This window comes from Patella vulgata, chromosome 3 (genome assembly GCF_932274485.2).
Source record: "Patella vulgata chromosome 3, xgPatVulg1.2, whole genome shotgun sequence".
In the NCBI taxonomy this organism is placed as follows: Eukaryota; Metazoa; Mollusca; class Gastropoda; family Patellidae; genus Patella; species Patella vulgata.
The window spans coordinates 37322164-37341110 of NC_065881.2; the positions used below are offsets into that span (position 1 = coordinate 37322164).

The 18947-nt window shown below is 35.8% G+C and overlaps 1 protein-coding gene across 1 annotated transcript in view; it reads left to right on the forward strand.

The window, feature by feature from the left end:
- The window catches only part of LOC126815241 (exportin-7), a 55978-nt gene extending 39858 nt beyond the window's left edge, over positions 1-16120 (forward strand). The window contains exons 24-30 of the mRNA XM_056100009.1: positions 1954-2011; positions 2180-2339; positions 3111-3249; positions 4685-4845; positions 5288-5386; positions 7740-7867; positions 11559-16120. Of these exons, the coding sequence (XP_055955984.1) occupies positions 1954-2011; positions 2180-2339; positions 3111-3249; positions 4685-4845; positions 5288-5386; positions 7740-7867; positions 11559-11670 (857 nt within the window). The 3' untranslated portion in view covers positions 11671-16120. The remainder of the gene's footprint in view (positions 1-1953; positions 2012-2179; positions 2340-3110; positions 3250-4684; positions 4846-5287; positions 5387-7739; positions 7868-11558) is intronic.
- The last annotated feature ends 2827 nt before the right edge of the window (positions 16121-18947 follow it).

Genomic DNA, 18947 nt, shown 5'->3' on the forward strand with positions numbered 1-18947 from the left:
TGAAACTTGAAATGCATGTTTATAACCCAATGATCTTAGTTCCTTTCTATATTTGCACATATCAGATGGTAACTTCCTGAATTATGACCCCTGTTTGTTCTAAAAATCGCGTTTTTAGCTTGTGGTCCCTCTAGAGGTCACAATTTTTATCCAATTTAAAAAAAATGTTTGAATATTTCACTGTTAAACCCTAATGACGGCTTATTTCGAATTTCGTGAAAATCGGCCCAAAACTGCCTGACAAAATGGCCACCCCTCGTACACAAATAGTGTATATATGGTATATCGAGGTAGTGGACACTCTTAGAGCCCACAATTTTGATCGGATTTTTTGCCGCCCAGCACAAAGAAAAAATCGAAGAAAGCCGCCCAGTCGTATTTAAACACCTTCGTCCTTCTCTGTACACAAACTCGGCGCTCGAAATTTACCATGGCAATTAAACGGCAAAGCCATGGTAAAAGCTGTCGTACGCAAACCATGTCTGTCACGGCATAATTTATTTTTGTGTGCCGTAGTAGACCCTATCATCCCAAATTAGTTTAAAGAAAGGTGTATTGGTATTTTGTTTATTTATACTTAGAAGATGTGTAGTCCTAGGTCGATTCATTTTACAATTGGAGGGTCTAGAGCACAAGTGATCTAACAACCAACTAAAATGGTTGGTAGTTAGATCACTTGTGCTCTAGACCCTCCAATTATTCTACTGACTTTATTTTTGTTTATTTGCCGTAAATAGGTCACCAACACCAATTTACGGCACTCCAATGTTAAAGGTTTGAATGTCGTAATTGTCCAACATGTGCCTGCAAATTTTCACGATGTTTCTTATTTTATTTCTTACCTGTGTTGACAGTGGATTTGCTACGGCCCGAGAGTAGGACTAGGAGGACGATGAGAGCTTTCTCAGTTTCTGCCTGACCTGATTCTCATTCCACCGTAATAATCACGTACAACAAACAAACAAGTCAAATAATACAACGTGTTTTAATTATCAATATCTACCTGTTGTCATAATTCGTTGTACTCAAATGAAACACAAACACCGTTTTAAGAATCGTTATGCTCGGTCGGGTGGTGTCAAAAAGTTTTTAGATCCCTGTATCATTGATGAAAATTATGTGAATTTGGTAAAATTTGAATATATAAATGGAAATTTGATTTGCACTGAACCAAATACAAAAGGCAGCAGATGCTCTGAAAATACACCAAGAAGGGTTTAATTTTCATAAAAGACCACGCCCCCCTCCCAAAATTTTTTGGCACTCGCTCCGCTCGCCCAATATATTTTTACACCACTCACCAAATCCTGGCTACATCCGGGTGTTTCAGTATGACCCTGCAGGCACATTTTCAAGTGTGTGTGCAGGCACACTCAACTTTTATAGAGCCCTGCTTGAAATGCATGTTTATAACCCAAAGATATTGGTTCCTTTTGATATTCGCACATATCTGATCGTAACTTTCTGAATTATGGCCCTTGATTGTACGAAAAATTGCGTTTTTACCTTGTGGTCCCTCTAAAGGTCACAATTTTTATCTGATTGAAAAAAAAAAAAGGTTTGAATATTTCACCGTTATACCCTAATGACGGCTGAGTTCGAATTTTCTGAAAATCGGACCAAAACTGCCAGACAAAATATCCACCAGTCGTTCATAAATATATGATATATCAAGGTTGTGGACTCTCTAGAAGTCACAATTTTGATCCGATTTTGATGAAACTTGAAATATATCTTTATAACTTGAAATGCATGTTTATAACCCAAAGATCCTGAATTATGGCTCTTGATTGTACGTAAAATCATTATTTGTTTAGCTGGTTCTCTATCCATCTCTTGCAGAATGTGGGCGTATCCTGCCAGGCAGCCGCTGGTATAAATATACAATAGAATAATTGATAAAATATTTAAAATATGAAAGATCCAAATCTGATGATTTTTTTTTTTTTTTAGGATCCCGGGGGTTGACGTTGAGTGAAAATGTACAAAAAGATCAAATCTACCCATTAAGATATCCTTTTAGTGTTATTTTGAAAAAATATATATTGACTTTATCTCAAATAAATGTTTTTTTTAAGTATAAATAAATGAGTATAAATGATAATAATACTGATCATAACAGTCTGTTTTGTCTGTTGTTTTCCTTTATAAAATATCTATTATCCTTAACAGATATAACATTAAAAGGGATATCGATATGTTTCTCTATGTTAAAGGCAGCTCTATGTGGTAATTATGTTAATTTTGGTGTATTTCGTCTGTATGGTGATGATGCATTAGATAATGCTTTAAGCATGTTTGTCAAGTTATTGTTATCGATATCACAGAATGATTTATTGGTGAGTAAACAAATAAGCTAAAAAAAAAAAAAAACACAAAAAAATATAGCCTACTAAACTGATGAAAATTACAACTTAAAAAAATAATTAAAAGAGCCCCATAGTGCCATAATAAAGGTTAAATATAGAGTTTAAGATCATACACAATCAAATATACTTTTGTTAAAAAATATTTAGCCCAAAAATTATTCAAACTGACCAATTCAGTTATGTTCATTTAAATTGATTTCTCAATTTTTTATTAATAATTGTGCTGTCTTATTTTGTACAAGCCAGCTTTTCATAATCAGATACTGTCTCTATTACGTAAATCCTCAACGATGTACGTGTTGGGAGAAAAATGCATTATAATTTTTTTTTATAGCGGTATTACGGCCTTGTGGGAATTGTACAAATAAAATCTAGAGATTAGTTAACTTGCTTACTGAAAAATTAAGAAAATTATGTATTCCAGTGCTATTGTGTACAAATATTGATAATTCCACGTGTTGCAAAAATGTCAAGTCCAGTATATAATTTTTTGTGTACCACATGCTGACAAAGTGGTATAGACACGTGAATTCACAATACCCTGCCATGAATAAAAAACATGAAATATGAATTTACTTTGCAAAGTTTTCGTGCGTTATCAAAAATGACCGGCAGTGAAAATTTTGAAGTGGAAGCCCTGACTGAAGATGCAGCTGTACTGTCAAGATCTAGCTTTCCATTTCATTATTCTATGAAATTGATTTCTCTATTCATATTGTTTTCTAACAAATTATTTTACAGGATTATCCTAAATTAAGTCAGAATTATTATGGTTTATTAGAATGTTTAGCTCAGGATCATATGTCATTTATCAGCAACTTAGAGCCTCAAGTTTTCCTCTATATTTTATCTACTATATCTGAAGGTCTCACTGCTTTAGGTATGTTTTTTTTTATTATGTTCAGTTATTGTTTTATCAAAAACTGAATTACTAGAGACATTTATTCAAGCCCTTTTCCTATATCTGTGAATACTGTAATACTTATATTTGTTTAGTTATGTTGGCAGGCATATTTTTAAAGATGTAGCCACGCCGGGCGGCGCCTGCGCCCGGCACTATTTTTTGCCTCCCAGCACAATAAAAAATCGAAAAAGGCCCAGTCGTATTTAAACCCCTTCGTCCTTCTCTGTACACAAACTCGGCGCTCGAAATTTACCACGACAATTAAACGGCAAAGCCATGGTAAAAGCCGACGTAGGCCTACGCAAACCATGTCTGTCACGGCATAATTTATTTTTGTGTGCCGTAGTAGACCCTATCATCCCAAATTAGTTTAAAGAAAGATGTATTGGTATTTTGTTTATTTATACTTAGAAGATGTGTAGGCCTAGGTCTATTCATTTTACAATTATTCTACGGTCTTTATATTTGTTTATTTGCCGTAAATAGGTCACCCAGACCAATTTACGGCACTCCAATGTTAAAGGTTTGAATGTCGTAATTGTCCAACACGTGCCTGCAAATTTTCAAGATGATCTTATTTTATTTCTTACCTGTGTTGACCGTGGATTTGCTACGGCCCGAGAGTAGGACTAGGAGGACGATGAGAGCTTTCTCAGTTTCTGCCTGACCCGATTCTTATTCCACCGTAATAATAATAATATTCGTGAGACACGTACAACAACTTTACAAACAAGTCAAATAATACAACGTGTTTTAATTATCAATATCTACCTGTTGTCATAATTCGTTGTACTCAAATAAAACACAAACACCGTTTTAATAATTTTTAATCTCAAAGTAATAAAGTAATATTTGAAAAAAACCCCAACAAAACAACAAATACCGAAAGGTCCTCAACTTATCTATCCAGAGAAACAGAGTGGGGTGGGACAATTTTATGCTCGGTCGAGTGGTGTCAAAAAGATTTTAGATCCCTGTATCATTGATGAAAATTAAGTGAATTTGGTAAAATTTGAATATATAAATGGAAATTTGATTTGCACTGAACCAAATACAAAAGGCAGCAGATGCTCTGAAAATACACCAAGAAGGGTTTAATTTTCATAAAAGACCATGCCCCCTCCGAAAAATATTTTAACACCACTCACCAAATCCTGGCTACATCCCTGTGTTTCAGTATGACCCTGCAGGCACACTCAACTTTTATAGAGCCCTGTATGTTGGATTCACAGAATGAATTACAAGACAGAGACATTCATCTTAGTCCTGTTCCTGATTCCTATATCTGTAAAACAATACAAATGGTCAGTCTCCTGCTAAAGTGTCCAGATAACCATTTCTATAAGTTATTTGTAGTGTAATATAGTCATATTTTTCAATGTTGTTAAAAGTATTTGGTTATTTTATCTAGATACTATGGTATGTACAGGATGCTGTGCTACTTTAGATAATATTATTACCTATTTGTTCCGTCGTTTAACCACTAAAAAGAAAAAATTAAATGGAAGTGGTTTAAATGACAGCGACGCATTCCTTAGAATATTAGAATTAAATCCTGATATATTACAACAAGTAAGTAGAATTAATTCTGTTTAAATGTAAAGTGATAATAAAATTAGAGAGATCCAGCATGATGTTCTGTGCATTGCAACTATTGTGTTCTGTATAAAACACACTAATACCATATCTTGGCAAACCAACAACATACTACAAAAATTCTTTCAATGGCATTTAGTAATTGAATGAGAAATATTCAGGACATAATTCTTATTACATAGTGATGTGTCGATATTGACTAGAGAATCATAGTCTACACAGATTCTTTTGGTTTGCCAAGATATAATAGATTTAGGTAGTGTAGCATATTATAATCTTCCATTTAGTTATTATCTGTTAAAAAAAAAACTTCTAAAAAATTTGAGATTGAGTTGCAATTGTGTTGGAGGTTCCCATCTACTACTATTAATGAAATTAATTGTTGGTTTAAATATTGTAACTGTGTTTTCTTCTTCAGATGTTATCTACAGTGCTAAATATTATTATGTTTGAAGATTGTCGTAATCAATGGTCCATGTCTAGACCATTATTAGGACTTATATTATTAAATGAAGAGGTGAGATATTATATACTCTTCAAAAATAGAAATGCAATGTGACACTTCGTCGTTGGTATACCCCTCGCTCTACCATCACCTCATTGCAACAGGAACTGTGACACGTCGCTGATCCAAACTCTTCCCCAGTGTTGCTGTGGCCATACCCTCAGTGTCTTAACCCATTAATGTCGGATTTCACAGTGTCGGTGTATTTCAAAACAGCAGCTCTAACGGGACATCTGGCTCGTAATCTGGTTTCACGTAGGCGTTTATGGACTGTCTGGTCTGAGATTCTATGCCAATTCAGGAATTACTAATGCAGTAAAGGTTGCTGTTGGGAACCATTTCCGCAAATGACGTAACCGGAAGTGACGATCCAGGGCAGGTGGGGGTAACTCTTGTTTGGCCTGCGCTTGAGCGGTCACGTGTTGAACTTCGCTGTCAGTACCTATCCCAAAGGCAAGAAATGGTACTCGGTGAAACATTCAGCAGCCTGGCTACATCTGTCTAGCATTCACCTGCTTGTAACCTACCAATAGCGTTGTTGCATTGGTCTAGGTTTGTTGAGTGTTTACATGTTCAACTGATTTGGAAACAGAGAACCCCACAATTTTGAAGGCCGCAGATTTAGGTTCCATGCGGAAAGCTCGCAAAGTTGTTAAACTCATGTGTCTTGGTGCAATCAAACGAAAACAAATTTCGGCAAAAAGTATGACCAACCACAATTAGTGACCCTACCTTTAAAACCAGTAATGAATTTCTTTTATCCTTACATAATGACATTAAGAAAAAGTAAGATTTATGGAAACAACGACTTCGTTCAAATAAAAAAATGGTGAAAAATGGGCTGTGCATTTCTGTTTTCGAAGATTATATTTATTTGCTTATTTGTTTACATTGAAAATTGTAAATGACCTCATCTAGACCCACAATGTCACAGTAAAAGAACTTGGTTATTTAATCTAGTATATTATGAACAATATCAACTTTCCCACCCTTTTAGATTTACTTGCTCTATGCCACTACCCATCGTATACTAGAGCATTTAATGACGACATTGAAATGAAATTATGGAAATGTTTAACAGCAAGCATTCATTAGTAGTGGAAATATAATTCTGATTTAAATTTTGTATTATACTCTTCAAAAAAAGTAGGGGATATTGAAATGTAAATACCTATGCAGGTTGTGATATGATAAATAGTCATGGACACTTGACATGCTTTGAGAGTATGTTCAGAGATGAAGAACTTATCGCCCCAACAGAACCATTGAGCTGCACATGCGACACGCAATACCGCCATACACGTGGGAGGGGTTCATTGTCAAATTTGACACTTCAGGGAAGGGTTGATGAAAACTGCTGCGTGCTGGTTTATCCTATCCATGTTTGCTTTCCTATCGGTTCTTGTATAAGATTTACTGTTTAGCATATCTTTGTTTTAGTGTGTTACGTTTAATTTGCAATGAGACGTCTTCAACATGATGAACGTCTACGTGCCTCCATTAACTCTCCAGCACATGGCAAACAGGCATCAATGGTGGTAGCGTAGAAATTGGGGTAATTGTCGATGGGCGCATGTTATGTTCTCAGATGAGTCCAGATTTACTCTGGATTTCACCGGTAGGCGTGCTCGCGTTTGGAGGCGTGTAAATGAGCGTCATGCTAACATTAACGTCAGACAGCATGACAGATTCGGGCGTGGGTTTGTTATGGTGTGGGGATGAATCACTATGACTGGCAGAACGGACTTGCATATTGTTCAAGGTAGGGTCACTGGTGTGTACTAATGTGACCACATCTGGGCACCGATAGTACTGCCCTTTGCTCAACGTGCAGGTCGACGTTTCATCTTTCAAGATGATAATGCCCGTGCACACCGAGCTCATGTCTTGAATTCACTATCTCCAGCGTCACCATATTGTCCATTATGCCTTGGCCAGCCAAGAGTCCTGACCTTTCCCCTATAAAGCATGTCTGGGACATGATCGGGAGACATGTTCGTCGACGTCAACATCAACCGACAACACTGCATGAATTGGCCGTGGCACTGCAAGAGGAGTGGGTCAGATTGCCCTAAATCGTGATTGGCCAGTTGATTAGGAGCATGCCACGATGAATTGCTGAATGGCTGAGGATTGGTGGAACAATTACTCATTATTGAGCCGAAAATCAAAAACGTTGATTTTTACTTTTGACAGTGTATCTCTTTGTTTATGTTCATGTGTAGGCAATTGGCCTGTTATTAACATACGCTGGTTACCTCTTATAAAAACAGGAGTGCATTACGCAGTTTTGTATTGTTTCTGAATATCCCCTACTTTTTTTTTCAAGAGTATATAAAACATTTCATGTAAAATTTTATTACAGCATTTCAACAAAGTTAGAGGAACTATTATAGCAAGTCAGCCGGCCGAAAAACATCAAACCATGGCTCAGTGTTTTGAGAATCTCATGGAAGGAATAGAAAGATCATTACTCACAAAAAATAGAGATAAGTAAGTCATATAATATACATTATACAATAACTACAAAATAGAGATAAGCAGGTCTTATAATATACATTTTACAATATTGTACTATATATCGTCTGCAGTGGATGCTGAAAATGTTGACAATTTTTAGTTGTTAATACCTTTGTAAATACTGATCTTAATTGAACCATTTTTAGACTGATATTCCTTGAAGAAATACAACTTTCACAATATTATGGTTTTCAAGGGATTCAAATTCTCTCAGACGTTGATCAGAGACTGGATTGAGTTTTATTGGATAATATTCCCTTAATCTTAAACAAAAGTTAAATTATAGAGAGCTTGCTTCTTCACTATTTAAAACAATATATCTTAAGAAAGGCTGGTAGGAGAACTTTGGATTCACATGAGCTGGGGAAAAAAATCCTAAAAAAATGATTCTTACTTTTTATGAAAGATATGTTTAAGGGTGTTGCCATGTCTGACCTATGTTAACTTCGCAATTAATTTTATATTATTTATCAAACTCTGTTCTACATAATTTGGTATGATCTTTAATTAGACATCTAAAGCTGCCATCCAAGCCATAGTTTGGACACATATCTCTTGTTGTTTTAAAAATATTACATTTTGAAATCAGCTTAAAAATGGTCAATTTTTGTCATAAATTTACAAAATTTTCAGCTTTGCGTCATCCGAATTAAATGATTTTTGGCATGCAAATAGGTAAGCTAGTCAGTTCATCGGGATTTTCCAGGGTGGTTTCCCCTTATCAGTGGTGCAGGACGGAGGGCCTGACAAGGACAGTTGTCTAGTCGTTCGGATTGGACAAAAAAACGAGGACCTGTGTATACATTGGCGTGCACCTAAAATATCCTCTGGCAGTTGGCATTCAATATACTCTTCAAAAAAAGTAGGGGATATTCAGATGCAAATACCTATGTCGGTTGTGATATGATAAATAGTCATGGACACTTGACATGCTTTGAGAGTATGTTTACAGATGAAGAACTTATCACTGAGCTGCATGTGTGACACGCAATAGCGCCATACATGTTTGCAGGGGTTCATTGTCAAATTTGCCACTTCAAGGAAGGGTTGATGAAAACTGCTGCATGCTGGTTTATCCTATCCATGTTTGCTTTCCTATCGGTTCTTGCATAAGATTTACTGTTTAACGTATCTTTGCTTTAGTGTGTTACGTTTAATTTGCAATGAGACGTCTTCAACATGATGAACGTCTACGTGCTATTGGCATGCTTCGTATGGGTTCTACACAGCGAGTAGTAGCCAACATGCTTAATGTGTCACAGTCTGTGATCAGCAGACTGTGGAACTGGTACCAACAAACACACAATGTTGATGATAGACCTCGTTCAGGTCGTCCTAGAGCCACTACACAAGCCCAGGATCGATACATTCGTACACAGGTCCTGCGAAATCGAGTACAAACGGCCAATCAGCTTTCTGTAAACTTGTACCAAGTTACAGGAATTCGTGTTACACCCCAAACGATTAGAAATCGGCTACTTGCAGCCCAGTTGCATGTGCGGCGACCACATGTTGTGCCTCCATTAACTCGCCAGCACATGGCAAACAGGCATCAATGGTGTAGGCAGCGTAGAAATTTGGGTAATCTTCGATGGGTGAGTGAAATGTTCTCAGATGAGTCCAGATTTACTCTGGATTTCACTGATAGGTATGCTCGCGTTTGGAGGTGTGTAAATGAGCGTCATGCTAATATTAACGTCAGGCAGCATGACAAATTGGGGCGTGGGTCTGTTATGATGTGGGGAGGAATCACCATGACTGGCAGAACAGACTTGCAATTTGTTCAAGGAAAGGTCACTGGTGTGTACTACCGTCACCACATCCTGGCACCGATTGTTCTGCCCTTTGCTCAGCGTGAAGATGATAATGCCTGTGCTCGTGTCGTGTATGACTACCTCCAGCGTCACCATATTGTCCTATGCCTTGGCCAGCCATGAGTCCTGACCTTTCCACTATAGAGCATGTCTGGGACATGATCAGGAGACATGTCCATCGGCGTCAACCGACAACACTGCAAGAATTGGCCGTGGCACTGCAAGAGGAGTGGGTCAGATTGCCCTAAATCATGATTGGCCGGTTGATTAGGAGCATGCCACGACGAATTGCTGAATGTCTTGAGGATTGGTGGAGCAATTACTCATTATCAAGACAAATATCAAAAACGTCTATTTTCACTTTTGACAGTGTATCTCTTTGCCAGTGAAATGGGGCCATCAGATAAGCGGCCCATATGAACTGTTTATGTTCATGTGCAGGCAATTGGCCTGTTATTAGCATACACTGGTTACCTCTAATAAAAACAGCAGTGCATTTCCAAAGTTTTGTATTGTTTCTGAATATCCCCTACTTTTTTTGAAGAGTATATAAGAGTAGGTCATAATGCCGCTGCCCCAGCAAAATTTCCCTCACAGCACAATGACGAATGCCTGACTTCATTAGCCCAGTCAGAGCAGAACAGTAGGACGTTAAACCCCATTTCATTTCTTTTCAGGTAAGCTAGTCTTCTATAAAATAACGAAAGTGTTTTTATCATGGTGCCAATAATAAATAATGCCAAAATTCCTGAAAATGAAAAATTTTCATAGTTTATTTAATCTGGCCTGAAATAAAATCTATTTCATTTAATCACAATTTGTCCTGTAGAAATGTTCTTCGGAAGGTAATCTTCAATCTGCCACCACGTTTGTTAAAATCGGTTGAGTAGAACTTGGATTTTTTCATCCTTTTCCTTGGTTTGAATTGTGACTTATTTGTGTGATAAGTAATGTGATTTGTAGATATTTGGATAATATATCATGAATTAGTAACTCTGTTTGTGTATTTTGTGAAAAATAATATGAGATCTTCGTCCCACAAAACAAAGAAAACGAATCAAACCATTTTTTGGGTATCGGCAGCTGTCAAAAAAAGACTGGTTATTCGAGATCAAAGGAATTCCCTCTAGTCTAGTTGCTGTGTACTGGAAATGACCAAAACGAGGCTACAGAAAAAGAAACAAAGAAAGCTGAGCTGTCAGCTTTCGTAGCTGTTTTGTCTTTCCTGAAAAGTCACGTGACTGTAACTTCGAATACTATTTTAAGATAATCGAGGTTAGGGATACCCTTCCTTTGACGGACTATCCCACTGGTTCTCAACCGTTTTTTGCCAACGGCACACCTTGGAACACATGAAAAAATAGCGGCACACCTGGCTAAATATATATGAAAAAATTTTGAATTTTGCAATATTAAAACATGTTTAGTCAGACGGCATACAACCGTAGACAGAGACTAGTCATATACACATACAATGACTCTAACTGAATAAAGAAAAACACCACAGCTATGAACTTATCAGTAGACACCAGTGAATACTCAATGGGGATCATGTGTTTTTTCGCATTTTCTTAGTGTGCCGTTCAAAATTCTGCAGCACACTTAGGAAGTTCTCGCGGCACACTTGTTGAGAATCACTGGACTGTCCTGACCTATCTGACGAAGTGAATGTTTCTTTCTGTTGACGATTTTATGTTTTTAGGGGAAAAAGGAGAAAGGTACTAAGGTATCACCAAGAAATAGTTTGGAAAGTTAGTGCAAATCTTAGACATGACAATGCCCTTAACATTATTTTTATTTTTGTAAATCTGGATACATGCTTGTATTAAATAGAATATTTTCTTTTTCAGGTTTACACAGAATTTATCAGTGTTTCGAAGAGATGTAAATGATAGTTTAAAAGCACAGAATAATAGTCCTACGTCTTCTTCTACATCACCAGATATGATGACGTATGGATAGCGTCATCAATATATATATAAAAACACTCAGCTTGTTATACTTAAAACATTATCGTCATCATATTACTGTACGATTCTAAATCATAGACAGTTTAATATCAACCTATCATTTCTATATACCATGGTGTATATAAAATATACATTAGAATAACATCGCTACATCCCACCATATTTTCCTGTTTGTGTAATTCAGTTGTCTTTCTTGATGACACAGTTAACTGCTTTTTGTCTTTTCTTCTGCCTGTTAGTTTGGCAAGTGGAAGACACAGAACACCTGATGTAATAATTTGAAAAAATAAAACAACCATTGTGTCATCTTCTGCTCCTTGGAAACTCTTCTGACAAGGGAATTCGCTAATAGTTTGTATGGAAATTAGTGATTTATTACTTCTGAACTGTGTGTAACAGATGGAGTTAAAAGTCATACGTTTGATTGATTTTGTGTTATTCAAAATTTAATGTTATTTTGCTGAAGACCAGACTGATTGATTGTGATGGATATCAACAAATAATCAGCTTTCTTGTAGCATTGTGTAAACATAAAACAACTTTGTGCTGAACTTTATGATCTGATGATAAAATGGCCATTAATTATGAAGAAAAATTGAGGTAGATTAAAACAGATGGCATCTATAAATTGAGGATGTTTTAATATTAGAAGGCTATGGAATACTGGTAAAAAAAATTTAACACAAATAGGAACTGAACTGCACAAAGAATGGCATTGTACAGTGTAATCTTTTAGAAATATTAGATGTACAATAAGTATATATCAGAGATTATCTACTTCAACATTCTCTTATTACTGTTACCAACACGCAGCTATAAACTAAGAATGTCAATATTTCTATATGTAAATGGATAAAAAAAAAATTCAATTTAAGAATTACAGCAAAAAAGATACAGATCTGCCTAGTTTGAAGATTAAAGTTCCAGTAGACCCAGTAAATTATCTTGATAATTAGAAATCATATGACATGGATTAAAGTCAGTGATTGAAGAATAAGAGTTACTCATCTGTGAATTCGAATTTTAAACTCTGTTTTTCTAGAAAAGTCAGAACTAAAACAGACATAAAACAAATAATGTTATTTTGTAAACAGAAAAGTTATTATCCAAAACTATACAACAGATTTGTTTTTCAAAGTATGAAAAAGTATTTTTTTTTTTACATCCCCAAGGCTACTGGTACTTTAACAATTGATTAAATCTTATCTATCTGTGAATTAGTTTATAAATTACATACAAGATTAATTGTTGTCCCCCGCCTTTCGAAGAAAGCAGGGGACTATTAAAATGGGTTCGTCCGTCTGTCTGTCTGTCCGTCTGTCTGTCCGTCCGTCTGTCTGTCCGTCTGTCTGTCCGTCACACTTTTTGGGACACAATAACTCTCTTCCTAATTGAGCTAGAATGTTCAAACTTGGTGTATGTGTTTATTAGGTCAATGCCTTGATGGAGTTCGAAGATGAGCATTTTCTGCTTAGGGTAAGCAGAGATAAGCAATTTGATTGGTTGATGCTTTGGGACACGATAACTCTCTTCCTAATTGGGCTAGAATGTTCAAACTTGGTGTATGTGTTGATTAGGTCAATGCCTTGATGGAGTTCGAAGATGAGCATTTTCCGCTTAGGGTAAGCAGAGATAAGCAATTTGATTGGTTGATGCTTTGGGACACGATAACTTTTAATTGAGCTAGAATGTTCAAACTTGGTGTATGTGTTTATTAGGTCAATGCCTTGATGGAGTTCGAAGATGAGCATTTTCCGCTTAGGGTAAGCAGAGATAAGCAATTTGATTGGTTGATACTTTGGGGCACGATAACTCTCTTCCTAATTGAGCTAGAATGTTCAAACTTGGTGTATGTGTTGATTAGGTCAATGCCTTGATGGAGTTCGAAGATGAGCATTTTCCGCTTAGGGTAAGCAGAGATAAGCAATTTGATTGGTTGATGCTTTGGGACACGATAACTTTAGTTCTAATTAAGTGAGATTGATGAAACTTGGTGTATAGTTTCATTACAGTAATACCTTGACTAAGTTTGATAATGAGCATTTTCTGCTCAGGGTAAGCAGAGCGATACGCAATTTGATTTTTATATGTGTCCTCTAATTATTTTCCTATTTCGGCGGGGGACATCAGCCTCACTGTTGGCTTGTTATACATAACAAACTTGCTAAAGAAATGCCAAACATTTCTCGAAACAAAATTTAATTTCAACACAGTTTGCTACACAAAAAATTTTCATGAGTTTTCTGCCCAAAAGTTTAAGCAGCACAAGTGTAAACAATTATCTAAATCGATTATTCTTAAAAGTTTAGTGGAAGTAAACCATTAGTGCTTAAAGTTATAAAAGATTTGAATAATGATAAGCACAGCAAAAATATATTAATTTGTGTGAAAATAATGTATATTTATCAACTGATGTATATGTGGGTATATAAAAATGAAATGGTTGTGAATGTTGATATATTAACCGTTATTTAATCTTTAGTAAAGTGCTATTGAAGTGTGAGGCCATTGTCTACAACAACATTCTACTTCTTTGAATATTTCCCAGTGAATACATTAATTAAAGTACTCAAGCATTTTCTTTATTTCAGTAGCAGTTTCTTCAATTACAGCAATTTTGAAATATAAAAAGTTTAGGATAGGGAAACAATCAAGTATTATTATTAACTGTCTCTATTTCAGATCAATTCTGTAATTACATGGCCATATTATGTGTAAATCTATTGACATTGGATCATGGTCAATAGATATTGCTTAAATAGTTTTAAAACAATCTATTGATGGTCATGTTGATAAATATATCCGATGACTTTATCGTCTGCACATTGGATGCTTACTGTTTGTGGTATGTTTGATATGCATTTGTGTTGCTCTGTCTGTTAGAATCAATTGTAATGTAAAATTAGTAATAAACTTAAAGGTTAATTATCACTTTTAACAAGAAGTTAAAGGTAATTAATTTCATATACTCTATACTCCCCTAATTATAGACAATACAAGCACCTGTCTACTCAGGATATGACATTATTCATACCAACAATTGTAGATTTAACTCACATTCTGTATCAAATCTAATTTGAACATTCCCAAAGACACTTTATAAAGTCACTTCAAATCAAAAAAATATTTTATACCAACTGGTAAAGATATCCAAAGTGCTGATTTTAATTACAATTGATTTTAAAAATGGAAGATTTTGTGTGTGTGGTTCTGAACATTCAGATCATATAAGGTGTTAATTTTACAACTTCTGGTTTAGGCCACACGTATTTTAATTACAATTTTGCTTCCTATTTCTTGGGAGAAAATATATTTTAAAAACAAAAAGAGTAATTGTTTGCTCTATTTACAGCATCATCTTAGTTCCATACTTTTAAGTTTTAAATTTAAAAACACCATTATTATTTAACAAGATCCAAAAAAACTAAAAATCAATAAGCTCTTTATTTTATTCTGTATCAATATATAGTTTATCCAATGTGATAAACAGGCTCTGAAATAAGTGATAGATGGTTGAATAGTGTATTAACGGTAATTAGATAATATTGGTTGGTATCTATTTCATTTATTGATATGTGTATAGAGAAAATATAAAATGAATTACAAGTGCTGTCGATTTTAAAAACAGGTGGTTTTTTTTTTATCTGCTTCATCTTCTACACTTGATTAGATAAATTTATACAAACACATCCTTCTCTTTTATCTTTTGATTGGTGACTCCATCGTCTTGGTCTGAAGACATTTCTTTAAAGCACATGTTGAGTAATTCACATATTGTGATTGGCCAACTCCAGATCAACCTAACAATCAAAACTTGTAGGATAGAAAATTCAGTGAAAATCATTTAAAATGTTTTGATAAAGACAGAGTACCATCTTCGAAAGGTTGCATGTTTATAAACTAGTAATTGTCATTCCCTAGTAAAGTTTTGGTGCCACTATTCAGTTAATAAATGTCACTAAAGAGATATTGCTGTTGTCAGGCCCAGGAAGTCTTTAGATGTTAATGGGGTAACCAATAAGTAAAGAGAATGGATATTTACTCCAAACAATGTTGGCCAATAGATCAAGATAATATCTTAATATTAAGCAGACATAAAAACTTTTCCTTCTAATTGTAGATGTTAACAAATTGTAATGAAATTATTGTAAATTAGGGTTTGTAATGCTATGTTCTATATGTACAATGGTTGTTTTGGTTTTAAAATGGCTGATGGGAGTGGATGGGTGAGGGGAGAATTAGGTGGTGAGGAATATATTGTACATTTTATCATTATATAGAATCATTTCATGTGTTGTCATTATACTGAAGTAAACGTGTTTATTATAATATATCTGTTTTGTTACAGATAAAAAGTTACTAATGAGAAATTCAATTAAAACTATTTGCTATAATGATATGCCTCTCTTGTCATTTAATTATATTAAAGATATATTTACTTAGCTGTCTTGATCATAAATACATATTCATGGATTGGAAAACATAAGCAGGCTACCGCGGAAAATTTTTACCAAATCAATATAATCTTTCAAGATTATTCAAAGCAAAAGAGCTTTTATGGTGATTGGCAAATTCAGACTAAAACATCATTGCTTTTTATACGCCCACATGGATGATAACTTTTGGCGTTCACAAGGTTCAATAAAGTGAAACAAGGGCCATAACTCTAGATGTAATAAATGGAAATTGCTGAAATTCAATAGGCTTCTTCGTTTCACTAACTTAAATATTGCATATAAATTTCACAAAGGTCGGATGTTAACTTTTGGCATTAGAGCGTTCACAAGGTTCAACAAAGTGAAACAAGGGCCATAACTCTAGACGTAATAAACGGAAATTTTTGAAATTAAATAGGCTTCTTCATCTCACTAATGTAAACAACATATATCAATTTTAAAACAATCGGATGATAACTTTTGGTGTTAGAGCGTTCACAAGAAATTGTGGACGATGGACGTTCGTTCGTTCGTTCTTGGCGTTTAACGTCTGCTTCCACATAAGTGATATCGCAGACAAGACATAGGAGAGCCGAAGCTGATTCCTGTTTTTTAGAATATGATTTTGCAATCTTTCCATTTGGCCTTAGGCCATGGATTTGGTTTAGTGGGAAGTTCTTCCCTTTATTTAATACAAAACATCGTTTGGTAGATGATCTCGTCTGCTTCTGGATTGGTAGATGTCATCGTTTCGGGTTAGTGTTTAGGTGCCAGGCCCGTCTTATCGTGGCCTCCCCTTACTCCACTGTCCCACTCTCTGGGTTTGGTATCAGTTTTATTTGCGGAATAGTGTTTAGGTGCCAAGTTCGTCTGACCATAACTCCCCCTTACTCCACTATCCTGCTAGTTTGGTAGATGTCATCTTTGTGGGGTTTGTGTTTAGGTGCCAGGCCCGTCTTATCGTGACCTCCCCTTACTCCACTATCCCACTCTGTAGGTTTGGTGTCTGTTTTTGGTGGAATAGTGTTTAGATGCCGAGTCCGTCTGATCGTGACTCCCCCTTACTCCACTATCATGCCAGTTTGGTATAAATCCCCTATGTAGTTTAGTGTTTAGATGCCGGGCCCGTCTAACCGTGACCCCCTCTTACTTCACTATTCTACTTAGTCCAACTGTGTCCATTAGGGCGTGGATTTGTTCGAAGATTTGCAGTTTCAGATCTGGTCTCGGGAAGAGTAGGTTCTTAGTGTTGAATGGTATGTTGTTGGTCTCCATTGTTCTCACTAGTTCCCTTCTCTCCTCCTCGTATACCTCGCAGTCTACCAGGACATGGTTGGCGGTACATTCTTCTCCGCACTCATAGATGATGACTTGGTGTTTGTAGTCTCGCAGCCGCTCTTTCACCCTTAGCTTCGATACAAGTCTGCTTATTCCCTGTTGCCCGTTTGGCAGGTATATTCCAAACGAGCTGGTGCCCCTTTCAGGATTGCGTGAGCCATCCGTGTACACATGGTCCCAGTCATCAGACGGCCAGTTGTCTTCCAGGTGTTCTAGAGAGAAAGCACGTGCAGCAGTGGGGTTGTTTTTCTTGCCGGTTTTCTGTAGTAGATCTAGATTAACCGGCAGTATAGGGAGCGTCCAAGGGGCGATCACCGGGGGGGTCGTGTTCATTTATCACGAGCTCCCCCAGTCGCAGTTCCTTGATTGTTTCCCTGATATCCTGGCCGAAGCTTTTCTTTCTAGGATCTCTCACATATCTTGTATTTTTTAGACTGACAAAGGTTGGGGATCTTTCGCCCAGTTGCGAGATCTTAACCCAGTACCTTGTCGCTAGTTCTTTTCTTCTTAGGGATAGGGGCAACTCACCGACTTCCTGCAGTAGTGCCTCTCTCCCAGTCCCTTGCCCTACGCCAGTCGCAATACACAGAGCTTTGTATTGGATGGTGTCAAGCTTCCTTAACCCTTTCGGGCCCAAGTGGTTCAATTTTATAAATATTTCTTGTTTTATGATATTTTATAGATGATTTGGGTTTGGTTAGGATATCCCAAAAAATATTTTTAAGTTTTATAAATTTTGCTGAAGCGGGTGGGGGTGGGACTTGAATGTCCCGACGGGCGGCAAAAGGGGAAATTATTTTCAATACAAAAAAGACGAAAAAGTTTAAATTATTCTTGAAATCTGTATTTTCATCATAACTTTAATCCACAACACTAAACAGACAATTCAAACAAAGAAAACTATATTTTTTCAACAATTTGAAACAATAATTCATAGTTAAATCCATTCAACTAAAAGCTTAAACAATTTTAACTTGAAATTTAATTGTATAGTTTATTTCCAACCACACCATGAAAATCTAGAAAACAATTTCTTGATTTATTACAGCATAAGAATACATTACACGTAACACATTTACTCTGAGGGCGAGATTTGATGTTTTTCTTAGAACAAACCTCACATCGACCAAGATTTTCTGAAAACATATATCATTTCACAGACCAGTTTTTATTTAAAATCTCTTTGTCATGTTGTAAAAGGATAAATTCAGACATATTAATCAATTCGCAAAGTAAAAGTCACATAAATTGGGAAAAAACCGCATTGGTACTTCGGAGTCCCAGGACCAATATGGGTGTACAATCTGCCTGACGGGACTGATACGTCCCACTGAAAAAATATATGACAGTAATTGCAAATATTGCCCATTTTTTATATAAACTTTATGAAAGGGTTTTGATTTGAATAAAGTGTCATGAAAAAAATTCACAACCATTTTACTTACTTAGAACTTTCTCTGTGTCTTCAAACATGCACAAAGATTTTCTTACAAAA